General features: G+C 45.3%; 1 protein-coding gene across 6 annotated transcripts in view; it reads left to right on the forward strand.

Moving 5' to 3' along the window:
- LOC113651954 (zinc finger protein 501-like) overlaps positions 1-19,821 on the forward strand; it is a 20,801-nt gene extending 980 nt beyond the window's left edge. For 2 of the 6 annotated variants that reach the window (XM_027160937.2, XM_047802005.1), the window contains 4 exons: positions 211-482; positions 1,256-1,323; positions 3,914-4,104; positions 4,232-5,803. In XM_027160937.2, coding sequence (XP_027016738.2) covers positions 211-482; positions 1,256-1,323; positions 3,914-4,104; positions 4,232-5,256 — 1,556 coding nt within the window. In that variant the 3' untranslated portion in view covers positions 5,257-5,803. Of the gene's footprint in view, positions 1-210; positions 483-692; positions 713-1,255; positions 1,324-3,913; positions 4,105-4,231; positions 5,804-7,391; positions 7,602-11,716; positions 11,898-11,990; positions 12,099-12,325; positions 12,598-16,255; positions 16,324-16,487; positions 16,673-18,438 lie in introns of those variants that run through there. The other 4 variants (XM_047802007.1, XM_047802006.1, XM_047802009.1 and 1 more) reach the window with 4 other exon arrangements.
- Positions 19,822-20,357: the final 536 nt, after the last annotated feature.

The raw sequence follows: 20,357 nt of genomic DNA on the forward strand, positions 1-20,357 counted from the left end.
ATATCCATTTGGGATGGATGAACATGATCTTTTACAATCTTATTATTTCTTTAGAACATTTATTAGACCCGAATTTGCTTTAAAATGAGCTTGAGCCAGATCTTGTGCTTATGAATAAAGTTCTGTTTATTTACTAAGTGAGATGTCAGGAGGATTATTAGTACATTTACTTCTACATATTCACTTTACACCTTTTTTCTCTCCTTTCAGATTGTGAGGATTGCAAATCTTTCTATGTCAACAAGTGTGAGGTTCACGGTCCGGCTCTCTTCATCCCCGATGTTGCGGTTCCACTGGGGGTCTCTGACCGAGCCAGACAAACCCTTCCTCCAGGTCTAGAGATTCGGAAGTCCGGTATTCCCGACGCAGGCCTGGGAGTGTTTAACAATAGTGACACTATTCCTGTTGGTGCGCACTTCGGGCCTTACCAGGGAGACACGGTAGAGCGAGAGGAAGCGATGAACAGCAGCTACTCCTGGGTGGTGAGAGAGCTTCAGTGTGTTTTACTGTGGTGTAAATGTGTGTGTAGTGTTTATGTTTCACAGGGAAAGGAACACAGTAGGTTTTGTTCTGCAGATAATCGTGTTACTCCAGGATCTGTTCTCGCCCACCAGTGAGCTCTCTCCTGTAACACATGCCTTACTCCATGACGTGATGTCAGACACATTAAACTGCTCCTGCAGGAAACAGCCGTCTGTCATCTTCTACACACGTGAGCTCAGAGAACCGACGATTGAACTTTTATAGAGTTGTGTAGATAAATGTGAACATTGTCACCACAGATAGGTGTGAGGAAACCTTCGTAAATTGGTCTCTCTCTGCTCGGCTGGATCGTGATGTTTATCACACCACTCCACCTCCCCCTCCTCTTCCTCCTCTCACACATGTTTCTGCTTGGATCTCAGCATGAAACTAAGCAATATGTCTCCTGAGATGCCCTAAAATGGACACCTTGTGATTTCCCTGGACTTTACAGCGTCACAGAGATCATGGCCGGTCGGTCTGGTTGTCCAACAGATCCAGAACTTTACCAAGTTCTCCTCCACGTCCCCATTACTGTGTTCCTTCCAACCACACCGAGGCTTGGCTCCTAACGCAAACACAGACCTCCACCTGACTGCACCCGTCAAAACACATCACTCAGCACCACACTTTACTTCATACTCCACAGGGGTCAAAAGAAACAGACATTTTATTAATCCCTAAAATGTGGTGTTTGATGTCACATTAATGACGATAGTGATGTTTTTTGCAGATACACAATAGTGAGCAGAGTGAAAGCTACATCGATGCCACGTCAGAGATGCGTTCTAACTGGATGAGGTGAGAAATCATTTTATATTCCTTATTTATACTCCGGATTTTAAAGCCAATAAAAGACATTAATATTTTGGGTGTTTCCACCTGGCAGACATACGACAGGAAGAACAGTGTGTTGTAGAATAATAAACAAAACCATGTTTGTGATAAAAGTCTAAATTCTGAAAGAATGTTTCCATGCTCTCCTGCACGGGGAAGGCGTGGCCTAATGCTTAGAGACTCTGACTCCTAACCCTAAGGTTGTGGGTTCGAGTCTCGGGACAGCCACGACTGAGGTGCCCTTGAGCAAGGTACCGAACCCCCCTTGGGTTGCTCCTTGGACACCGCAGCATAAATGGCTGCCCACTGCCCCGGGTGTGTGTTCACGGTGTGTGTGTGTGTGTGTTCACGGTGTGTGTGTGTTCACGGTGTGTGTGTGTTCACGGTGTGTGTGTGTTCACGGTGTGTGTGTGTTCACGGTGTGTGTGTGTTCACGGTGTGTGTGTGTGTGTGTTCACGGTGTGTGTGTGTGTGTGTTCACGGTGTGTGTGTGTGTGTGTTCACGGTGTGTGTGTGTGTGTGTTCACGGTGTGTGTGTGTGTGTGTTCACGGTGTGTGTGTGTGTGTGTTCACGGTGTGTGTGTGTGTGTTCACGGTGTGTGTGTGTGTGTGTGTTCACGGTGTGTGTGTGTGTGTGTGTTCACGGTGTGTGTGTGTGTGTGTTCACGGTGTGTGTGTGTGTGTGTGTTCACGGTGTGTGTGTGTGTGTTCACTGTGCGTGTGTGTGTGCACTTTGGATGGGTTAAATGCAGAGAACATATTGTGTGTATGGGTCACCGTACTGAGCCGTGTGTCACGTCACTTTCATATCTGTTAAAAAGTGATGCTTAACTCTTTCAGCCTAAACATATCTCAGTTCTACAGAACCTGAACAAAACCAGAACCTAACTGAATCTTAGATAGAAGCCGTCTGTAAGATCCCTGTGATGTCTATAACAGTTTTAATCAGAATCAAAGCACGAATATTCCAGAGGCAGATTGATCCAAAGGGCAAATCCAAAAGATAGAGACGGAAGTAAAAGGGCAAAACTTCATACACAGTAGAACAAACAAAACAACGGCTTGGGAAGGAAGAAAGAGCTGACGATACTTTCGGAAGCTGCGTTGTGAAGGCGCATCTTAAATCTCCATAAATCCGTAAATAAACTAGAAGTGCACCACTGCTGGCTCGGAGGTGTCAGTATTGGGCTGAAGGCTAGACATCGGTAGGCGTGGTAGTGACAGGATCTTCCTCAGGAACACCCCTAGGTGTTCTTCTCGGTCGACCGCTGGCTTTGAGGCCTGAAATTCTGTGACGAGGGTTGGGTCAAGTGTCATGTAGGTTTACCCATTGAGTCGAATCTGTACATATCTGGGCTGATCTGCCCGATAATGAGTGGGCCAATATATCTGGCTTTTAACTTTCAGCTTAGGTTTCTAGTTACAGCCCATTTGTCCAGGTTGATCAGGGTGTGGGTTTTTGCCTGCGGTTGGCTTGTATGCGTTGTCTGTGCACCATTATCTGAAGATGCACATGAGCGCTCTGCCAAAGCCCCTGGCTCTGCTGGTGCCAATCATCCACTACCAGGATGTCTGAGGGTTCACCTGACCAGGGAAACAGTGGGGTGGGGGTGGGGTGGGGGTGGGGGGGTACCCCAGGACAAACTGGAGAGATGTCTAATGCTGCTCGTGTCAGGTAAGCAGTAAGACTACGTTGATCCCCAGGCTTTTGCAGAAAGCTCCCTATATTTGGGAGGTGAACTTCGTCCCTCTCAGAGCCCAGTGGGCAGTTTGTGAGGGTGCTTGTTTGGGTGCAAATGTGCCATGCATTGACATATGCCCTGAAAACACGGGGTAAAAAGGGCTACCAAAAGGCGTCTATAACAAATTGTATAGTTCTCTGAGTCCCAGATTGTTTGAAGCTCGGTGATGTATTCATCCGTTCGATGACTCGTTTGCCGAGGGCAGTGGGGACATGTGGTCATGATGGGGGCACTCAGCAGGTGATAAAAATGAGCCAGAATCCACTAGGTCTGGAACAATATGGGAAGAAACATCAAGGGTGGGAGTTTGTGGTCACCTTAGCCGATTGGGAAGGGGGTTTCTCCGAACAACTGGAGCACTGATTGGCACCGGCAGCATTCACGTTCCTCCAGGGAGGTCCAGGTAAGGCCAGTCTACATGGGCTGGGTACTTCCTCTCCTAGCAGGATAAAATGTGCACGGGGATGAGGTGTTTGGTTTTGGAGAAGGTTGTCGATCAGAATGGTCACGGTTATGTATTAGGCTAGAGTGAGGTTCTCATCCCAGGAAGTCTTTAGAGACGGGGGGAGTCCATCCCTGAACTTAGTTCTGATGGTGCCGTTGTTCCAGCCTCTCTGGGTGGCCAGTATGTAAAAACACCTCACATCGGTGGATAAATCCCTTGTACTTTTCCCTTTCAGAGGCATCGGCAGGCTTGTTTGTAACAACGTCCTGAAGATGAAACTTTATTAAGTGTAGAAGTTTCTTTTTCCCTTCCAGCTGATTTATCTCCCTCATTTTTTCCCTTCTTTACAAACCTCTTGTTCTCTCAGGTATGTGAATTGTGCTCGTAATGATGAAGAGCACAATCTGGTGCCGTTTCAGTACCGAGGTGTGATTATGTACCGCTGCTGTCGAGCTGTGGAACCAGGACAGGAGCTGTTACTGTGGTATGAGGAAGAGTTCAGTGAAGATCTCAGCACCACCTTTAACTCCATCTGGAACAGAAAGTGCTCCGTAAATGGTCACGTCCATAACTTACAATTTTATTTGAGGATTTTTATATTATTTGACTTTTGTCTTTGTTATAAATCCACTTAAGCTCCTCAGCCCAATGATATTTATTCTGTTCTTATTCTTCTCTACTGCAGGAATGAAGACCGTCTTCTCCTGCTCCTCGTGTCCACTTTCTTATACGTCCAAAATTTATCTCCACAAACACATCAAGAGATGCCACCATGAGGAATATGTCCGACTCCTGAGATCGGGGGAGATTAAATATGAGCGCCTGGTGACCTCAAAAGCCTCCATTCGGTCCTCAGCAGTGGCCTTGGACAGACCCAGCGCTGAAACTTTGCGTTCACAAACTCAGAAAGATTCGCTCCAGTGCTCGGAATGTGGGAAGGTTTTTCTCCAGCGGAAACATCTCAAAGTTCACCAGCGTGTTCACACGGGCGAGAAGCCATATCAGTGCTCACAGTGTGGGAAGAGCTTCACGCAGCAGAGCAGCCTCTATCTCCACCAGCGCCTTCACACTCGAAAGAACCTGTGTCAGTGTTTGCAGTGTGGAAAGAGTTTTACTCAACAGATTCACCTGCAGGCCCATCAGCGCATTCACACGGGAGAGAAACCGTACCAGTGCTCACAGTGCGGGAAGCGCTTTAGTGAGAAAGGAAGTCTCCGCCGACACCAGACCATTCACACCGGTGAGAAAGCGTATCACTGCTTACAATGTGGGAAGAGTTTCAGTGAATTAGGAACACTCACACGACACCAGCGCATTCACACGGGAGAGAAACCGTATCAGTGCTCGCACTGCGGAAAGCGTTTCAGTGAACGAGGGAATCTCAGAACACACCAGCGTATTCATACGGAAGAGAAGCTGTATCATTGTGCACAGTGTGGGAGGAGCTTCACTCACCATAGCACACTCCAGCATCACCAACGCATTCATACTGGGGAGAAACCATACTACTGCTCGGTCTGCGGAAAAAGTTTTACCCAGCAAGGCAACTTCCAAAAACACCAGCGCATTCACACGGGGGAGAAACCGTACTGCTGCGTCCAATGTGGGAGGAGTTTTATTCAGCAGAGTCACCTTCAGCTCCACCAGCATGCTCACACTGGAGAACAGCTGTACCACTTCTCAGAGCATGAGATGTGTTTCAGTGACTGAGGAACTCGCTGGAAAGGACGTAATTATAATGAAACCATGCAGAAATATTCAGTAAGTCCTCAAAGTGGAAAAAACCCACAACCGTGAGTCTGTGTAAAGGAGAGCGGATGAAGAGGGATTGGTTTGAGAACCAGGACAGATGCTACCACCACCACCACCACCACCACCACCAGCTCTCTGTGCTAAGGCCAGACTGTTCAGTTTTGGTCCCATCAGCCCATTGGACATTTCTGAATGTGTTTTCTGAGCCTCAGAGGAGAATCATATTGAAAGTCTCTCTGACTTTAAATGTTGTGTTTCCTCGAGGCTCCACGCTGTCACATTTGTTACATTTTTATTAACAGCTTTTGTTAATGTTAATTAATCTAGATTTAATGTCTGTCTCTGTCATTAGGAAATAAAATCTTAGTTATATCAGCTCATAAACTTTAGTAGGATTTTAAAGTTATGCTTAAGGTCATTTACATTACAGCTTTAATCCAATCTTTGATTTTCTCATCACTTGAATCTGCTTTACTCTGAATGTGTAAATAAAATGTGAACACATGACGTGACCACAGACACATCCTGATTTAAGAGAGAGAGAATGACCTGAACCTGAAATCTCTCCACTTCAAACCCATTGAGTCTCTGGTATCTGGGCGGTGACATCACTCAGGGCCAGAAATTACAAAGCTTTATATTTCTAAATGACTTTATGTTGAGCTGGACTGGACTGCATCACATTAAAAACTAGATTTGTAAAGTTCGTCACCACAAACTTTGATGTTGGCTTGATGAAGCAATTTGTCGTCATGTCCTACGCTTTTTGTAGGCGAGTGGGCAGATAGTGCGCCAATACTTCTGGAGGCGAGTGGATATGAGCGTGTAATGTTGCCAGAACACGCGTAATCCACTTCTCCTAGATGCAGTGAGCTCTTTGCAAGTGGCGGTGGTTGACATGCACGTGACGTCACCAGGACGCACGTGACGTCACCAGGACGCACGTGACGTCATCAGGACACACGTGACGTCATCAGGACGCACATGACGTCATCAGGACACACGTGACGCAGTTCCCCTCATTGTCCTGAGTGGTTTGATGTCACACGTCCTTGTTGAGGTCATTTTTTGGATTCCGCTCATTTTGAGAGGAATTTTGGGGATATCTGATCGTCTGCTACAGACAAAGCGAAACGCCGTCAGCACCCAAACTAAAAGGTTTGTCCAGAGTAAAAGCCTAAAGGAGCTGAGTTTGGTTTATAAAGCTCATGTTATAAACCTCCACACTTTTATAAGGGATTCTATGTAAAAAAAACAAAGAGCACTTTGGGATTCGGTATCCAGGAATAACAGAATTCAGATCGTTCAGAAAAGTAAGAGTTACTCGTGATAAATTAATTAAATAAAAAAACAACAACAACAAAAAAACCAACTTGTGTGAAACCCCCCCCACCGTGTGTTCACTGCTGTGTGTGTGTTCACTGCTGTGTGTGTGTGTTCACTGCTGTGTGTGTGTGTTCACTGCTGTGTGTGTGTGTTCACTGCTGTGTGTGTGTGTTCACTGCTGTGTGTGTGTGTTCACTGCTGTGTGTGTGTGTGTTCACTGCTGTGTGTGTGTGTTCACTGCTGTGTGTGTGTGTTCACTGCTGTGTGTGTGTGTGTTCACTGCTGTGTGTGTGTGTGTTCACTGCTGTGTGTGTGTGTGTTCACTGCTGTGTGTGTGTGTTCACTGCTGTGTGTGTGTGTGCACTGCTGTGTGTGTGTGCGCACTGCTGTGTGTGTGTGTGCACTGCTGTGTGTGTGTGTGCACTTTGGATGGGATAAATGCAGAGAACGAATTCTGAGTCTGGGTCACTGTACTTAGCCTTATGTCACTTCATGTCACTTCATTAATCCAGTAATGACGCGCAGTGATGACGTCACTGAGACCCGGTAGGATCGCCAGAATGCCACGTGTGAGCAGGAGAAAGGGAGAAAAAGGAGGATAAAACAAAAGGAACAGCAGCAGATGTGACAGTGATGTGGCGTTAGAGCTCCAGCAGGGGGCGATGTTCAGCTTCACCTGCTATAAACACACAGGAACAAAAGAAGACGCGCTGCAGCAAAGGAGGAGGAGCACACACACACACACACACACACACACACACACACACACACACACACACACACACACACACACACACACACACACACACACACACACACACACACACACACACACACACACACACACACACACACACACACACACACACAGAGAGAAATGTTCCACACGGAGAGACAGCGGATCATCGAGCACAAGATGGATGCCGTTTATTGTGTGTGGATTTAAAGAGATTCCTGCATTTCTGTAGAGACTGGAGGTGAGTCACTGAGTCACTGAGTCACTGAGCTCCACATCCGCATTTCACTCAAAGCTGTATGTATGTATGTATGTATGTGTGTGTGTGTGTGTGTGTGTGTGTGTGTGTGTGTGTGTGTGTGTGTGTGTGTGTGTATGTATGTATGTATGTATGTATGTATGTATGTGTGTGTGTGTGTGTGTGTGTGAGAGGGTGGGTTTATTTGTGTCTCTGTGTCTGTCTGTGTTTATTTGTGGATATATGTGTGTGTGTTTGTGTGTGCAGGGTTGTGTGTGTCTCAGTTTGTGTGTGTGTTTGTGTGTGTGTTTGTGTGTGTGTGTGTCTCTGTTTGTGTGTGCAGGTGTGTGTGTGTGTCTCTGTTTGTGTGTGCAGGTGTGTGTGTGTGTCTCTGTTTGTGTGTGCAGGTGTGTGTGTGTCTCTGTTTGTGTGTGCAGGTGTGTGTGTGTGTGTGTGTGTGTGTGTCTCTGTTTGTGTGTGCAGGTGTGTTTGTGTGTGTCTCTGTTTGTGTGTCTCTGTGTGTGCAGGTGTGTTTGTGTGTGTTTGTGTGTGTGTGCACAGGTGTGTGTATATGTGTAGGTGTGTGTGTGTGTGTGTGTGCAGGTGTGTGTATATGTGTGCAGGTGTGTGTATATGTGTGTGTGTGTGTGCAGGTGTGTGTATATGTGTGTGTGTGTGTGCAGGTGTGTGTATATGTGTGTGTGTGTGTGCAGGTGTGTGTATATGTGTGTGTGTGTGTGCAGGTGTGTGTATATGTGTGTGTGTGTGTGCAGGTGTGTGTATATGTGTGTGTGTGTGTGCAGGTGTGTGTATATGTGTGTGTGTGTGTGCAGGTGTGTGTATGTGTGTGTGTGTGTGTGTGCAGGTGTGTGTATATGTGTGTGTGTGTGTGCAGGTGTGTGTATGTGTGTGTGTGTGCAGGTGTGTGTATATATGTGTGTGTGCAGGTGTGTGTGTGTGCAGGTGTGTGTGTATATATGTGTGTGTGTGTATATGTGTTTGTGTGTGCAGGTGTGTGTATATATGTGTGTGTGTGTGTGTGTGCAGGTGTGTGTATATATGTATGTGTGTGTGCAGGTGTGTGTGGGTGTGTGCGTATGTGTGCAGGTGTGTGCATGTGTGTGTGCGTGCAGGTAGGTGTGTGTGCGTGCAGGTAGGTGTGTGTGCGTGCAGGTAGGTGTGTGTGCGTGCAGGTAGGTGTGTGTGCGTGTAGGTAGGTGTGTGTGTGTGCAGGGCAGGTGTGTATGTGTGTATATGTGTGTGTGCATGCAGGTGTGCGTGCAGGTAGGTGTGTGCGTGCAGGTGTGTGTGTGCAGGGCAGGTGTGTATATGTGTGTGTGTGCAGGGCAGGTGTGTATGTGTGTATATGTGTGTGTGCGTGCAGGTGTGCGTGCAGGGCAGGTGTGTATATGTGTGTGTGTGTAGGGCAGGTGTGTATATGTGTGTGTGCAGGGTAGGTGTGTATATGTGTGTGTGTGCAGGGCAGGTGTGTATATGTGTGTGTGTGCAGGGCAGGTGTGTGTATATGTGTGTGTGCAGGGCAGGTGTGTGTATATGTGTGCGTGCAGGGCAGGTGTGTGTATATGTGTGTGTGTGCAGTAGAATTCAAACAATAGAATTGTAGCTGTAATCTGTACTTTATTCATTAGAGCCGTTGGAGTCGAGACCTAAAACATTGTGGGATTCAGAGGAGTCATTCTGTTAGAAATAAAGAGTGAAGTGTGTATACAGTGTATGAAGTGTGTAGAGCTGGAGTGAACACACACACACACACACACACACACACACACACACACACACACACACACACACACACACACACAGTGTTTTACAGACTGCTGTGAGGTTCACGCCTACAAACTGCATTTATATTGATATTAAGTTGATTATATGAACTACAGATTTATCTAAACACATTTTAGAGGAGAGATGATGCACAGATTTGTTTAACATCAGATCGACTTCTTTTTCACTTCTGATTTTAATAACAACGTCACGATATTCCTCATGAAGCCTGAGGTTTTTCCTCCTTATAGATTTTTGTTTCGACATAAAGATTAAAGGTGAAACTCAGTCTTTCTAACACGATTCTAATCCACACATAACAATGAAATAACAAACATCATGTTAAAGTTTTGATATTAAAAGTGAAATGTTTAATGCTGTGATTTACAGTTTACTGACTTAATGAAATATTTCTATTTATTTCCTGAGTGTTAGAGTTTTATTAACGCTATCGAAGCAAAATAATGAGAAGTTAAAATACCAGACCAGAGACCAGGAATGTAAATAATTTAGTTGTTTTTTACACCGTCAGGACTTCCCGTGTAGCGTCAGTGTGGATCTGCATAATTGCGTAGTTTTAAAGTTTTAACACCGAGGTTCTCAGGTGAAGAGCACAGATTAAAGGTAGAAGGTTGTTCCTGTGGAGCTTCACAGCTCAGCGCCTGTATTCAGACCTGTGACCTGTAAAGGCAGGAGGAATTCTGCTGGGTTTGGGAGTATTTTATTCCTAATCCTGGTGCATTACTTTTCCATGAGGTCTGCATGTTATAAGCTGATCCAAAGTTATGCACTTGTGTGGAGTCGGGATTAGTGTTTAACGTTTCCATGGCAACTATAAGGGCACGAGTCCAGGACGCTGCTCGAGTTAATTATTTCCGTCTCGGCGAAACCTGATCTGAGTGTAATAATTAAACACGCAGTGAGAAGAAGAGTTTATAAAGTGCACATGTGTGAAAGGGACACGCTATTCATCCCTATGACAGATATATAACCCCTTTATTAACACGACTGACCTTTCAGCTGATGAAGGAGTCTGTCTGGGAATTTACGCAGGAAATTAGAGTCCTGTTCATTTTTACTGGATTTATATGGTTCACGTGAACCGTCTTCTTTTCTGATTCTTTAGTTTGATGGTTTAATAAAAGCACTTAAAATCACCTCCTACACCTGATTCTGGTCAGATTATTATTCTGTTCGAGGTGTTCTGGAGTTCCAACACCACGAGTCTTTAGGACAGGGGGGTTTACACGGCTTTGTGTTTCTCGGTAACAGGACAAGCTGAGATTTTACTCTTATTAGGAGAGAGAGACAATAAAAAGAGAGACTGCCGAGGGGACGAGTGTTTATAACAGACACAACAGAAGAGACAACTGGAAGTGACCCGATTCACTGATGTTCCACATCATTACCTGAAAATAAGCAGATATGAATGATGTTCTTTACTCACAAGACTTTAGTTCTTACATTCTGACTATAAATCTCTGTGACAGTTTGAAGATCATGTACAGGATTTTCCACACTATAAGACGCACCTTAGAGCCTTACATTTTCTCAAAAATCGGCCTTGCGCCTAATAACCCGCTGCGCCTTGTGTGTGCACCGAGTTCCAGAAATCTGTAAAAATGTTGTGCGACTTTGGTAGGCGCTCTGCTCGATTGACTGTCGGACCATTTCCCACTGACACAGGGACGTAATACATGCACTACGTACGCTGGCAGCGATAAACCAATCGGAGAACATTAAGTAATGCGTACAGTACGTACACTTACCTCCGCCACGTCTCCGGTAGTTTCTTCCTAACCATTATGCGCTCCACACTCCAGTCCAGTAGGTGGCGGTAAATGCACCTTAAGTCGGTTTGTCATCCGCCAATAAAAATCAGAAGAAGAAGAAGACAACATTTGATTGTCGTAAGGACCCCTGAAAATAGCACCAGTGAAGAGACATGCTTACGAGGCACAATTCAAACTCCAGGCTATCGGTTACGCGGTTGTAAATGGGAATAGAGCAGCTGCGAAAGAATTCAACATCAATAGTAGAATAAAGTTCAACTAAATTCACTGTTTTGCTTCTGTTACCTTTTTTGTATGTTTTAGCATGCGCCTTATAATACGGTGCGCCTTATAATACAGTGTGCCTCATGTATGGGTTAAGTACAGAAATAGACCCCGTAATTGAGACTGCGCCTTATAATCCGGTGCACCTAATAGTGCGGAAAATCCGGTAATACCCACGTTCTTAACTGTAGCTGTTAATTTCTGCACATTCTGACTGTTTGCTAATAAATAACTAACACACTCTTTAATGTTGTGTTTTCGGACCGATGTTTTCAGGTAGGCTCTGAAACCTGCTGTGATCAGCTTGGTGACGATATGCAGATGGAGCTGTGCAGCACTTCTGATGGAAGAACATCGAGCTCAGTGGGACACGTCCCCCCAGTGGAGCAACAGGACAGAGAATTCTGGAAAAAACCTCTGAAAGAGGAAGAAACTGATGAAGATGAAGATTTCATCAGTAAGTCAATCATGCAGTCTGTGTTTAAATTTCACCTTTAAGTCTGTCAGATATTCACGTGAGACAGTTTTTAAATGAGTTATTCATCTTTAGATGGAGGAACATCGAGCTCTCTGGAAGACCTCACCCCTGAGGACCAACAGAACCTTGGATTACAGATAATACTAAAAGAAGAAGAACCTGAACATGACGACTATCTCTGTAAGACAACAGGAAATGTTAGCAGTTTGATCAGAAAACTAAAAGAAATGACAGTGAGACAGATGTTTAAAAACTCTTTATATTTACAAGAAGTAAATTGTGACAGAAAAACAAACTGTTCCTTTGGGAAAAGATTCACCTGGTTCATAAAGCTGTGTTATTGTCTACATCTCAAACATGTCAGATCTCAGAAGTGTAGAAGAAACCCATTTTTTCTCTGCTTTCAGATTGTGAGGATTGCAAATCTTTCTTTGTCAACAAGTGTGAGATTCACGGTCCGGCTCTCTTCATCCCTGATGTTGCGGTTCCACTGGGGGTCTCTGACCGAGCCAGACAAACCCTTCCTCCAGGTCTAGAGATTCGGAAGTCCAGTATTCCGGACTCAGGCCTGGGAGTGTTTAACAATAATGACACTATTCCTGTTGGTGCGCACTTCGGGCCTTACCAGGGAGACATGGTAGAGCGAGAGGAAGCGATGAACAGCAGTTACTCCTGGGTGGTGAGAGAGCTTCTATCTACGAGACATCTTGCAGAGATGCAATTAGATTTGTCTGGTATGGTGACATGAAGTTAGCCGACTGTACAGGAGCACAAAGCTAAAGATTATTAGTGGCATCTCAACCTTCAGTCAAAACTCGCTCTGTCAAAGTCTCAAAGTTCACATGATGAAATCTAAGAAAGTAAATGATTTTGAAATATTCTTCATGGACGATGGTCCAAGATCCTCTCTGTTCTCTACATCAGTGTAAGGATTAGAACTGTAACTTTAGCCTTATTGGGGTGTTGATCATTTTCAACTGGAAGGTTACGTTTATATGTTTGATGTGGTGTAATGTGGGCAGGCAGTAACATCTCAGGCTGTTCTAATTATCTCACAGGACTCCAGTTCACTGATATACAGTTACAGTAGATTCAGTTCCATTTTCTTTGTCTTTTTTTCAATGATCATTGTCACAGTGCAGAATTACAGAAATATAAGTCCATCCATCCATCCATCCATTTCTACTGCTTATCCGAGGCTGGGTCGCGGGGGCAGCAGTCTAAGAAGGGAGACCCAGACTTCACTCTACCCAGACACTTCCTCCAGCTCTTCCCGGGGAATACCGAGGCATTCCAAGCCAACCGAGAGTCCCTCCAGTGTGTCCTAGGTCTTCCCCGGGGCTTCCTCCCGGTTGGACATGCCCAGAACACCTCCCAAGGGAAGTGTCCAGGAGGCATCCAGAACAGATGCCCGAGCCACCTCAGCTGACTCCTCTTGATGCGGAGGTGCAGCGGCTCTACTTTGAGCTCCTCCCGAGGGACTGAGCTCCTCACCCTATCTCTTAGGGAGCGCCCAGCCACCCTACGGAGAAAACTCATTTCGGCCGCCTGTATCCGGGATCTTGTCATTTCGGTCATGACCCAAAGCTCATGACCATAGGTGAGGGTAGGAACATAGATCGACTGGTAAATAGAGAGCTTCACCTTGCACCTCAGCTCTTTCTTCACCACAACAGACCGGTATATCGACTGCATCACTGCAGAGGTTACACTGATCCGCCTGTTGATCTCCCGCTCCGTCCTTCCCTAACTCGTGAACAAGACCCCAAGATACTTAAATTTTTCTGGCTGAGAACCATGGCCTCAGACTCGTAGGTGCTGATTCTCATCCCCTCCGCTTCACATTTGGCTGCACTGTCCCAATGCACGCTGAAGGTCCTGATTTGATGAAGCCAACAGGACAACATCATCTTGAACAAATGTTTTAAACTCATGGTATCTTAAGTATGTAACCTAGTGAACCAGCATTAATGTATTCAATGTTAGAGATTTAAGCACTTCACTCTGGATAAGGGCGTCTGCCAAATGCTGTAAATGTAATGTAATCTGCAAAAAGCAGAGACGAAATCCTGTGGTCCCCAAACCGGACTCCCTCCGGAACCCGACTGTGCCTAGAAATCCTGTCCATATAAATAATGAACAGGACCAGTGACAAAGGGCAGCCCTGTCGGAGTCCAACATGCACCGGGAACAAGTCTGACTTACTGTCGGCAAAGTGAACCAAACTCCTGCTCCGGTCATATAGGGACTGGACAGTCCTTAGCCCTTGAGGTACTCAGGACAGAGCTCATCCACCCCCAGTGCCTTGCCACAGAGGAGCTTCTCAACTACCTCAGTGAGCTCATTGTGGGGGATCGAAGAGTCCACAACTGAGCCCTCGGCCTCTGCTTCCTCGGTGGAAAACATGTCGGTGGGGTTGAGGAGATCCTCAAAGTACTCCTTCCACTGTCTGAGGATGTCCCCAGTCGAAATCAGCAGATTCCCACTCCCACTGTAAACAGTGTGTGCAAGGCACTGCCTCCCCCTCCTTAGGTGCCGGACAATTTGCCAGAATTTCCTTGAGGCCGAACGATAGTCCTTCTCCATGGCCTCACCGAACTCCTCCCAGACCCGGGTTTTTTCCTCCGCAACCACCCAGGACCAGGACTCCTTCAGCTTGACGGCATCCCTTACTTCCAGGGTCCACCACCAGGTTTGGGGATTGCCGCCACGACAGGCACCAGAGACCTTAAGGCCACAGCTCCAAGGGGGCCGCGTCAACAATGGAGTTGGAGAACATGGTCCACTTGGACTCAATATCCGCAACCTCCCTCGGGATCTGGTTGAAGCTCTGCCGGAGGTGGGAGTTGAAGATCTCTCTGATCGGAGACTCTGCCAAACGTTCCCAGCAGACCCTCACAGTACGTTTGCGTCTGCCAAGTCTGTCCAACTTCCTCCCCCGCCATTGGATCCAATTCACCACCAGGTGGAGATCACTTGACCGCTCCGCCCCTTTCTTTACCCGAGTGTCCAAGACGTACGGCCGGAGCTCAGATGAAACCACAAAGTCGATCATCGACCTCTGATCTAGTGTGTCCTGGTGCCTGGTGCTTGAACATGGTGTTTGTTATGGACAAACTGTGACTAGCACAGAAGTTCAATAACAGAACACCACTCTGGTTCAGGTCGGGGGGCTGTTCCTCCCAATCATGCCCCTTCAGGTGTCACTGTCGCTACCCACGTGAGTGTTGAAATCCCCCAGTAGAACGACGGAGTCCCTGGTCGGAGCGCTTTCCAGCACCCCACCCAGAGACGCCAAGAAGGTCGAGTACTCTACACTGCCATTTGGCCCGTAAACGCAAATAACAGTGTGAGAACTATCCCGACCCGAAGGCGCAGGGAAAAGACCCTCTCGTTCACTGGGGTGAACTCCAACACAATGCGGCTGAGCTGGGGGGCTATGAGCAAGCCCACACCAGCCTGCCACCTTTTCCTATGGGCAAATCCAAGAGTCCAGCCTCTCTCTCTCTCTCGGAGTTGGGTTCCAGAGCACGAGCTGTGCGTGGAGGCGAGCCCAAGTGTCTCTAGTCGGTATCTTTCAACCTCCCGCACCAGCTCAGGCTCCTTCCCTCCCATGTCCCTAGAGCCAGATTCCGTGTCCGGGGATTGGGTCGCCGAGGCCCCTGCCTTTGACTGCCACACAATCCACAATGCACTGGCCCCTTACGGTTCCTCCTGCAGGTGGTGGGCCCACCGGAAATCGGCCCCACGTCGCTCCTTCAAGCTGAGCCCGGCCGGGCCCTGTGGGGCAAGGCCCGGCCACCAGGCGCTCGCACGCGAGCCGCAACCCTGGGCCTGGCTCCAGGGTGGGGCCCCGTTTGCTCCATATTGGGTGACTTCATGGACCTTGGTTTTAAGTTCCTCATAAGGGGGATTTAAGGGGAATATAAGAATTCAGGAAATAAATTTCAAAATAAAATGTATCCCTAGTGATAAATTAGTGAGTGAGTGGTCTGAGTGTGCTGGAGTTCTCAAGTAGAAGTAGGGCAAAACATTTACAGCATTTAGCAGACTCTCTTTTACAGAGTGACTTACATTTTTATTTCAATTTATACAACTGAGCAATTGAGGGTTAAGGGCCTTTCTCAGAGGCCCAGCAGTGGCAACTTGGTGGACCTGGGATTCGAACTCCTGATAATCTGCTTGGTCACGATTCTGTTATTCTCTACATGTATTCTTGTTTCAGGACAAGGGTTCGATCTGGGGGAATTTTACTAACAATGTTGAAATGGATCATTTCACTTTCTTACCTTCTGGCCCAACAACATAGTCCATGTAAAGGTCATGATTTTTTGCAGGTGTACCAGAGCGAGCAGTGTGAAAAATACATTGACGCCACATCAGAGATGAACTCGAACTGGATGAGGTGAGCTAAGAACGAGTGACATACGCTGTGCTTTTCTCTGTTTGTTTATAGAAATTGATTTTACCATTTTGTATTCGTCAGAATACTTCCATCTTCCACCTGGCACTAACTGATCTCTAACTTTTACTTTTTACTCTGTCTATTATATCACTATATTTTCTCAGGTATGTGAATTGTGCTCGTAATGAGCGAGAGCAGAATCTGGTAGCATTTCAGTATCAAGGTGGGATTCTGTACCGCTGTAGTCAACCCATCGAACCAGGACAGGAGCTCTTGATGTGGTATGAAGAGGATTATGCCAAGGATGTCACTTTTGATTACCTCTGGAACAAAAAGTGCTCAGAAAACAGTTATGTCACGAATTTATTATCAAATTAAATTTAAATAAAAATGTATGACTCAGCAGGTTATGTTTTGTGTTGGAAGCAATGCAACGTGCAGATATATAAATAATTAGTTAAACAATTGGTATATTTTGGAATTAAAAATGATTTTACAATTGATGCAAATGAATATAAATAGTTTTGGGGGAGGCTTTTTATAGACAGGATGATGATGATGAAATTGTGTGTTATGATATAGAGGAATGTACAGTACATTAGGGGGCGTGTCCTTAATATCCCTGCAGTAGGTGAAGTGCTGTGTGTGGGATTGATGAATGTACAGTACATTAGCGGGCTTGGCCTTAATATCCCTGCAGTAGGTGAAGTGCTGTGTTGGATTGATGAATGTACAGGGTAGAAATTCAACTAAAATTGTAGCCAACATGGTTGTTTTAAACAAGATTATCCTGCAAGATTTTTTCCCTGCATTAAGGTTCTCTGTTATATGCTAACCTGCAATTCTTTAAATTCCAGTTTAAGCCTATTAATTCCTGTTAATAAATTTTCCAGCTGTGCAGATTCCAGAAATTTTGCAACCATAATCCCAACCACTTTTTCCTCAGTTTTGAAATATTCCACGTGAACTTGTTGTGTGTTTAAGTCAGGAAAATAATATCTGCATATAACATTTTTGCTGAAACCCTCTCCAACCTTCACTACATTTTGATATCAATGAAAACCACAAAAAATCAAGATACGACATGACACACAATCAGACATGTATATGGTTTGGATTTAACACCAGGACTGAGATCTCACAGGTGACTGGATCACATGACATAGCACCCCAGATACCCCATTCCCTTCGAGGTCCTGGACTTTTCTGGTTGCGAAAAGGAGTGTGCATCTCCTGTAATTATAGCAGTCCAAAACGTGCTGGTCAGTTGACTACTCATCCCCTCTCTTTGGTCAGTTGACTACTCATCCCCTCTCTTTGGTCAGTTGACTACTCATCCCCTCTCTTCGTGGTCAGTTGACTACTCATCCCCCCTCTTTGTGGTCAGTTGACTACTCATCCCCCCTCTCTGTGGTCAGTTGACTACTCATCCCCTCTCTTTGTGGTCAGTTGACTACTCATCCCCTCTCTTTGTGGTCAGTTGACTACTCATCCCCCTCTTTGTGATCAGTTGACTACTCATCCCCTCTCTTTGTGGTCAGTTGACTACTCATCCCCTCTCTTTGTGGTCAGTTGACTACTCATCCCCTCTCTTTGTGGTCAGTTGACTACTCATCCCCCCTCTTTGTGGTCAGTTGACTACTCATCCCCCCTCTTTGTGGTCAGTTGACTACTCATCCCCTCTCTTTGTGGTCAGTTGACTACTCATCCCCCCTCGTAGTGGTCAGTTGACTACTCATCCCCTCTCTTTTCCCAAACTTGCAAACTGTTTTGTTTTTAATCTTATTATGCAATCACAGTCATCGACTATTGCAATCGTTCTTCCACTTAATGTTACTTCAAATTTGGAAGAACAGAATTGTATTAAAAAATAGTCTTTATAAAATGATTAAGTGGAGAGTCAAAACTGCTCCAACATGATAATGACTCTGACTCAACCCTACTGAACGCAGACTCTACACCCCAGACCTTCTCATCTGATCTCACTAATGCTCCTGTTACTGGTGTAATGCTGGATTCTTCAACCTGACCTCAATAGTGGTTAAGATTTAACTGATGCTTGACAGATATTGTTGTAATTTCTTCTGACTTTTTATTTATTTTTCTGTACTACAGGTATGACCTACACCTTTCTGCAAGTCTTCACTTGCTCTTTATGTCCACTTTCATATACATCTGAAATTTACCTCCACAAACACATCAAAAGATGCCACTATGAGGAATATCTGAGACGCCTGAACTCGGGGGAGATTGTTGGCCTCCCAGTTAACACCTCTCAGGAACAACCTGGGAGGAACAATTACCATTGTTCTTTTTGTGGGAAGGGTTTTACTTATCAGAGTGCTCTCCAAAGACACCAGCGCTTTCACACAGGAGAGAGGCCATATAAGTGTGCACAGTGTGGGAAGAGTTTTACTCTACCTGGTGGTCTCCAACTACACCAACGCATTCACACAGGAGAGAAACCGTATGAGTGCTCACAGTGTGGAAAGAGCTTTAGTGAGAAAGCAGCTCTTCGAAGACACCAACGAATTCACACCGGAGAGAAACCGTATCCCTGCTTACAGTGTGGGAAAAGTTTTACTGAGAAAGCAGCTCTTCAAAGACACCAGCGCATTCACACCGGAGAGAAACCGTATCACTGCTTGCAGTGCGGAAAGAGTTTTAATCAACAGAGTCATCTTGAAAAGCACCAGCGAATTCACACCGGAGAAAAGCCCTATCACTGTTTACAGTGTGGGAAGAGTTTTAGTCAGCTCAGTAATCTCCGAAAACACCAACGCACTCACACAGGACAGAAGCTGTTTTAGTGTCTGGCGTTTGGGATTTTTTTTTTATTCCCTCAAGCATAACTTCTGCTAATCAGACTTTCATACATCGAAGACATAATTTCATGTTTTTAAACAAATCAGAATTTTTTTTTACAAAAAATATACAGGTATCTCTACCACCCAACCAGGCATGATGGTTTAAACAGATCATTTAGGATTGTAATAATCTGGTTTTAAAAAATAATGACAGTTTTGCTGTAGTACTCAGTTCACTCCTGTTGTCCGTGACTTTAACTCGATGTAGTTTGAATGCTAGTGTAATTGGTATTATGTTGGTAAATATGTTCATGTACTATTAAATTTGTGAGGTCCTAAGTTAAATGGATGGTCATTGTGCTCCTATGCTTCTTTTAATATTTTCATTATAGGAATTTTAGGAAATTAGGGAAGGAGCTATTTTATAATCCACTGTGTATCGATAACCACCTGCTTCACCTGGAGCTGGGAAATCTCTAGGTCTTATAAAAAAAAACAACAACAATGCAGCTGATTAAAGCTTATTTCTGTACTATTTTCTTCTTTCTTTATTTTATAACATTGATATTGAAATTTATCATAATTTAGATTTAGTCCAAGTTTATGCAGCTGATTTGCTACATTAATTGTATTTCAGGTTTTGTTGTTGGAGCTAACTTGGGCCTAATAAAACCCAAAAGAATTGTCTTAACATGTTTGTCCCCCTGTTATCACTGCTCTTATACACAGATTGGGTTACATGAATTTAGGGACACATATTCCTTTGGGACTCCTATCAAAAAAGGCCAACAATCATAGGTATAATTCTACAAAATAATGTAAACTAGATTAGTGTCCTCGTGTAACCCTGCAGAAAGCCGTGGAAGACTAAAGAGCTGCTCACCTCTTCCATAGCCTGGTCATTGTTCCTACTGTATCCTAGGTTCAAATAATTTACCGAGACTCCTCTTGGACTCCAACATTAACACACACTGGTCCGTGTTTTTAGAAATATCGGATCCAGCATCCGAGCCCAGTGGAACTTCCCAGAACTCAAAATTACTGCACAATCCCAACCTTGTTTAATACCTTCATCATCTCTACCAAAATAACGTCAGCCACCTAAATAGACTTCAGATAGATAATACATGGATACCGCTGTCTCTGGTGGGCTACTGCCGTGCTACTGCCGCACCGCCATCTAAGAGCTACTCACAATATCTGCCATGTGGCACTCACCTCCATTGT

Source organism: Tachysurus fulvidraco, chromosome 17 (genome assembly GCF_022655615.1).
Source record: "Tachysurus fulvidraco isolate hzauxx_2018 chromosome 17, HZAU_PFXX_2.0, whole genome shotgun sequence".
In the NCBI taxonomy this organism is placed as follows: domain Eukaryota; kingdom Metazoa; phylum Chordata; class Actinopteri; order Siluriformes; family Bagridae; genus Tachysurus; species Tachysurus fulvidraco.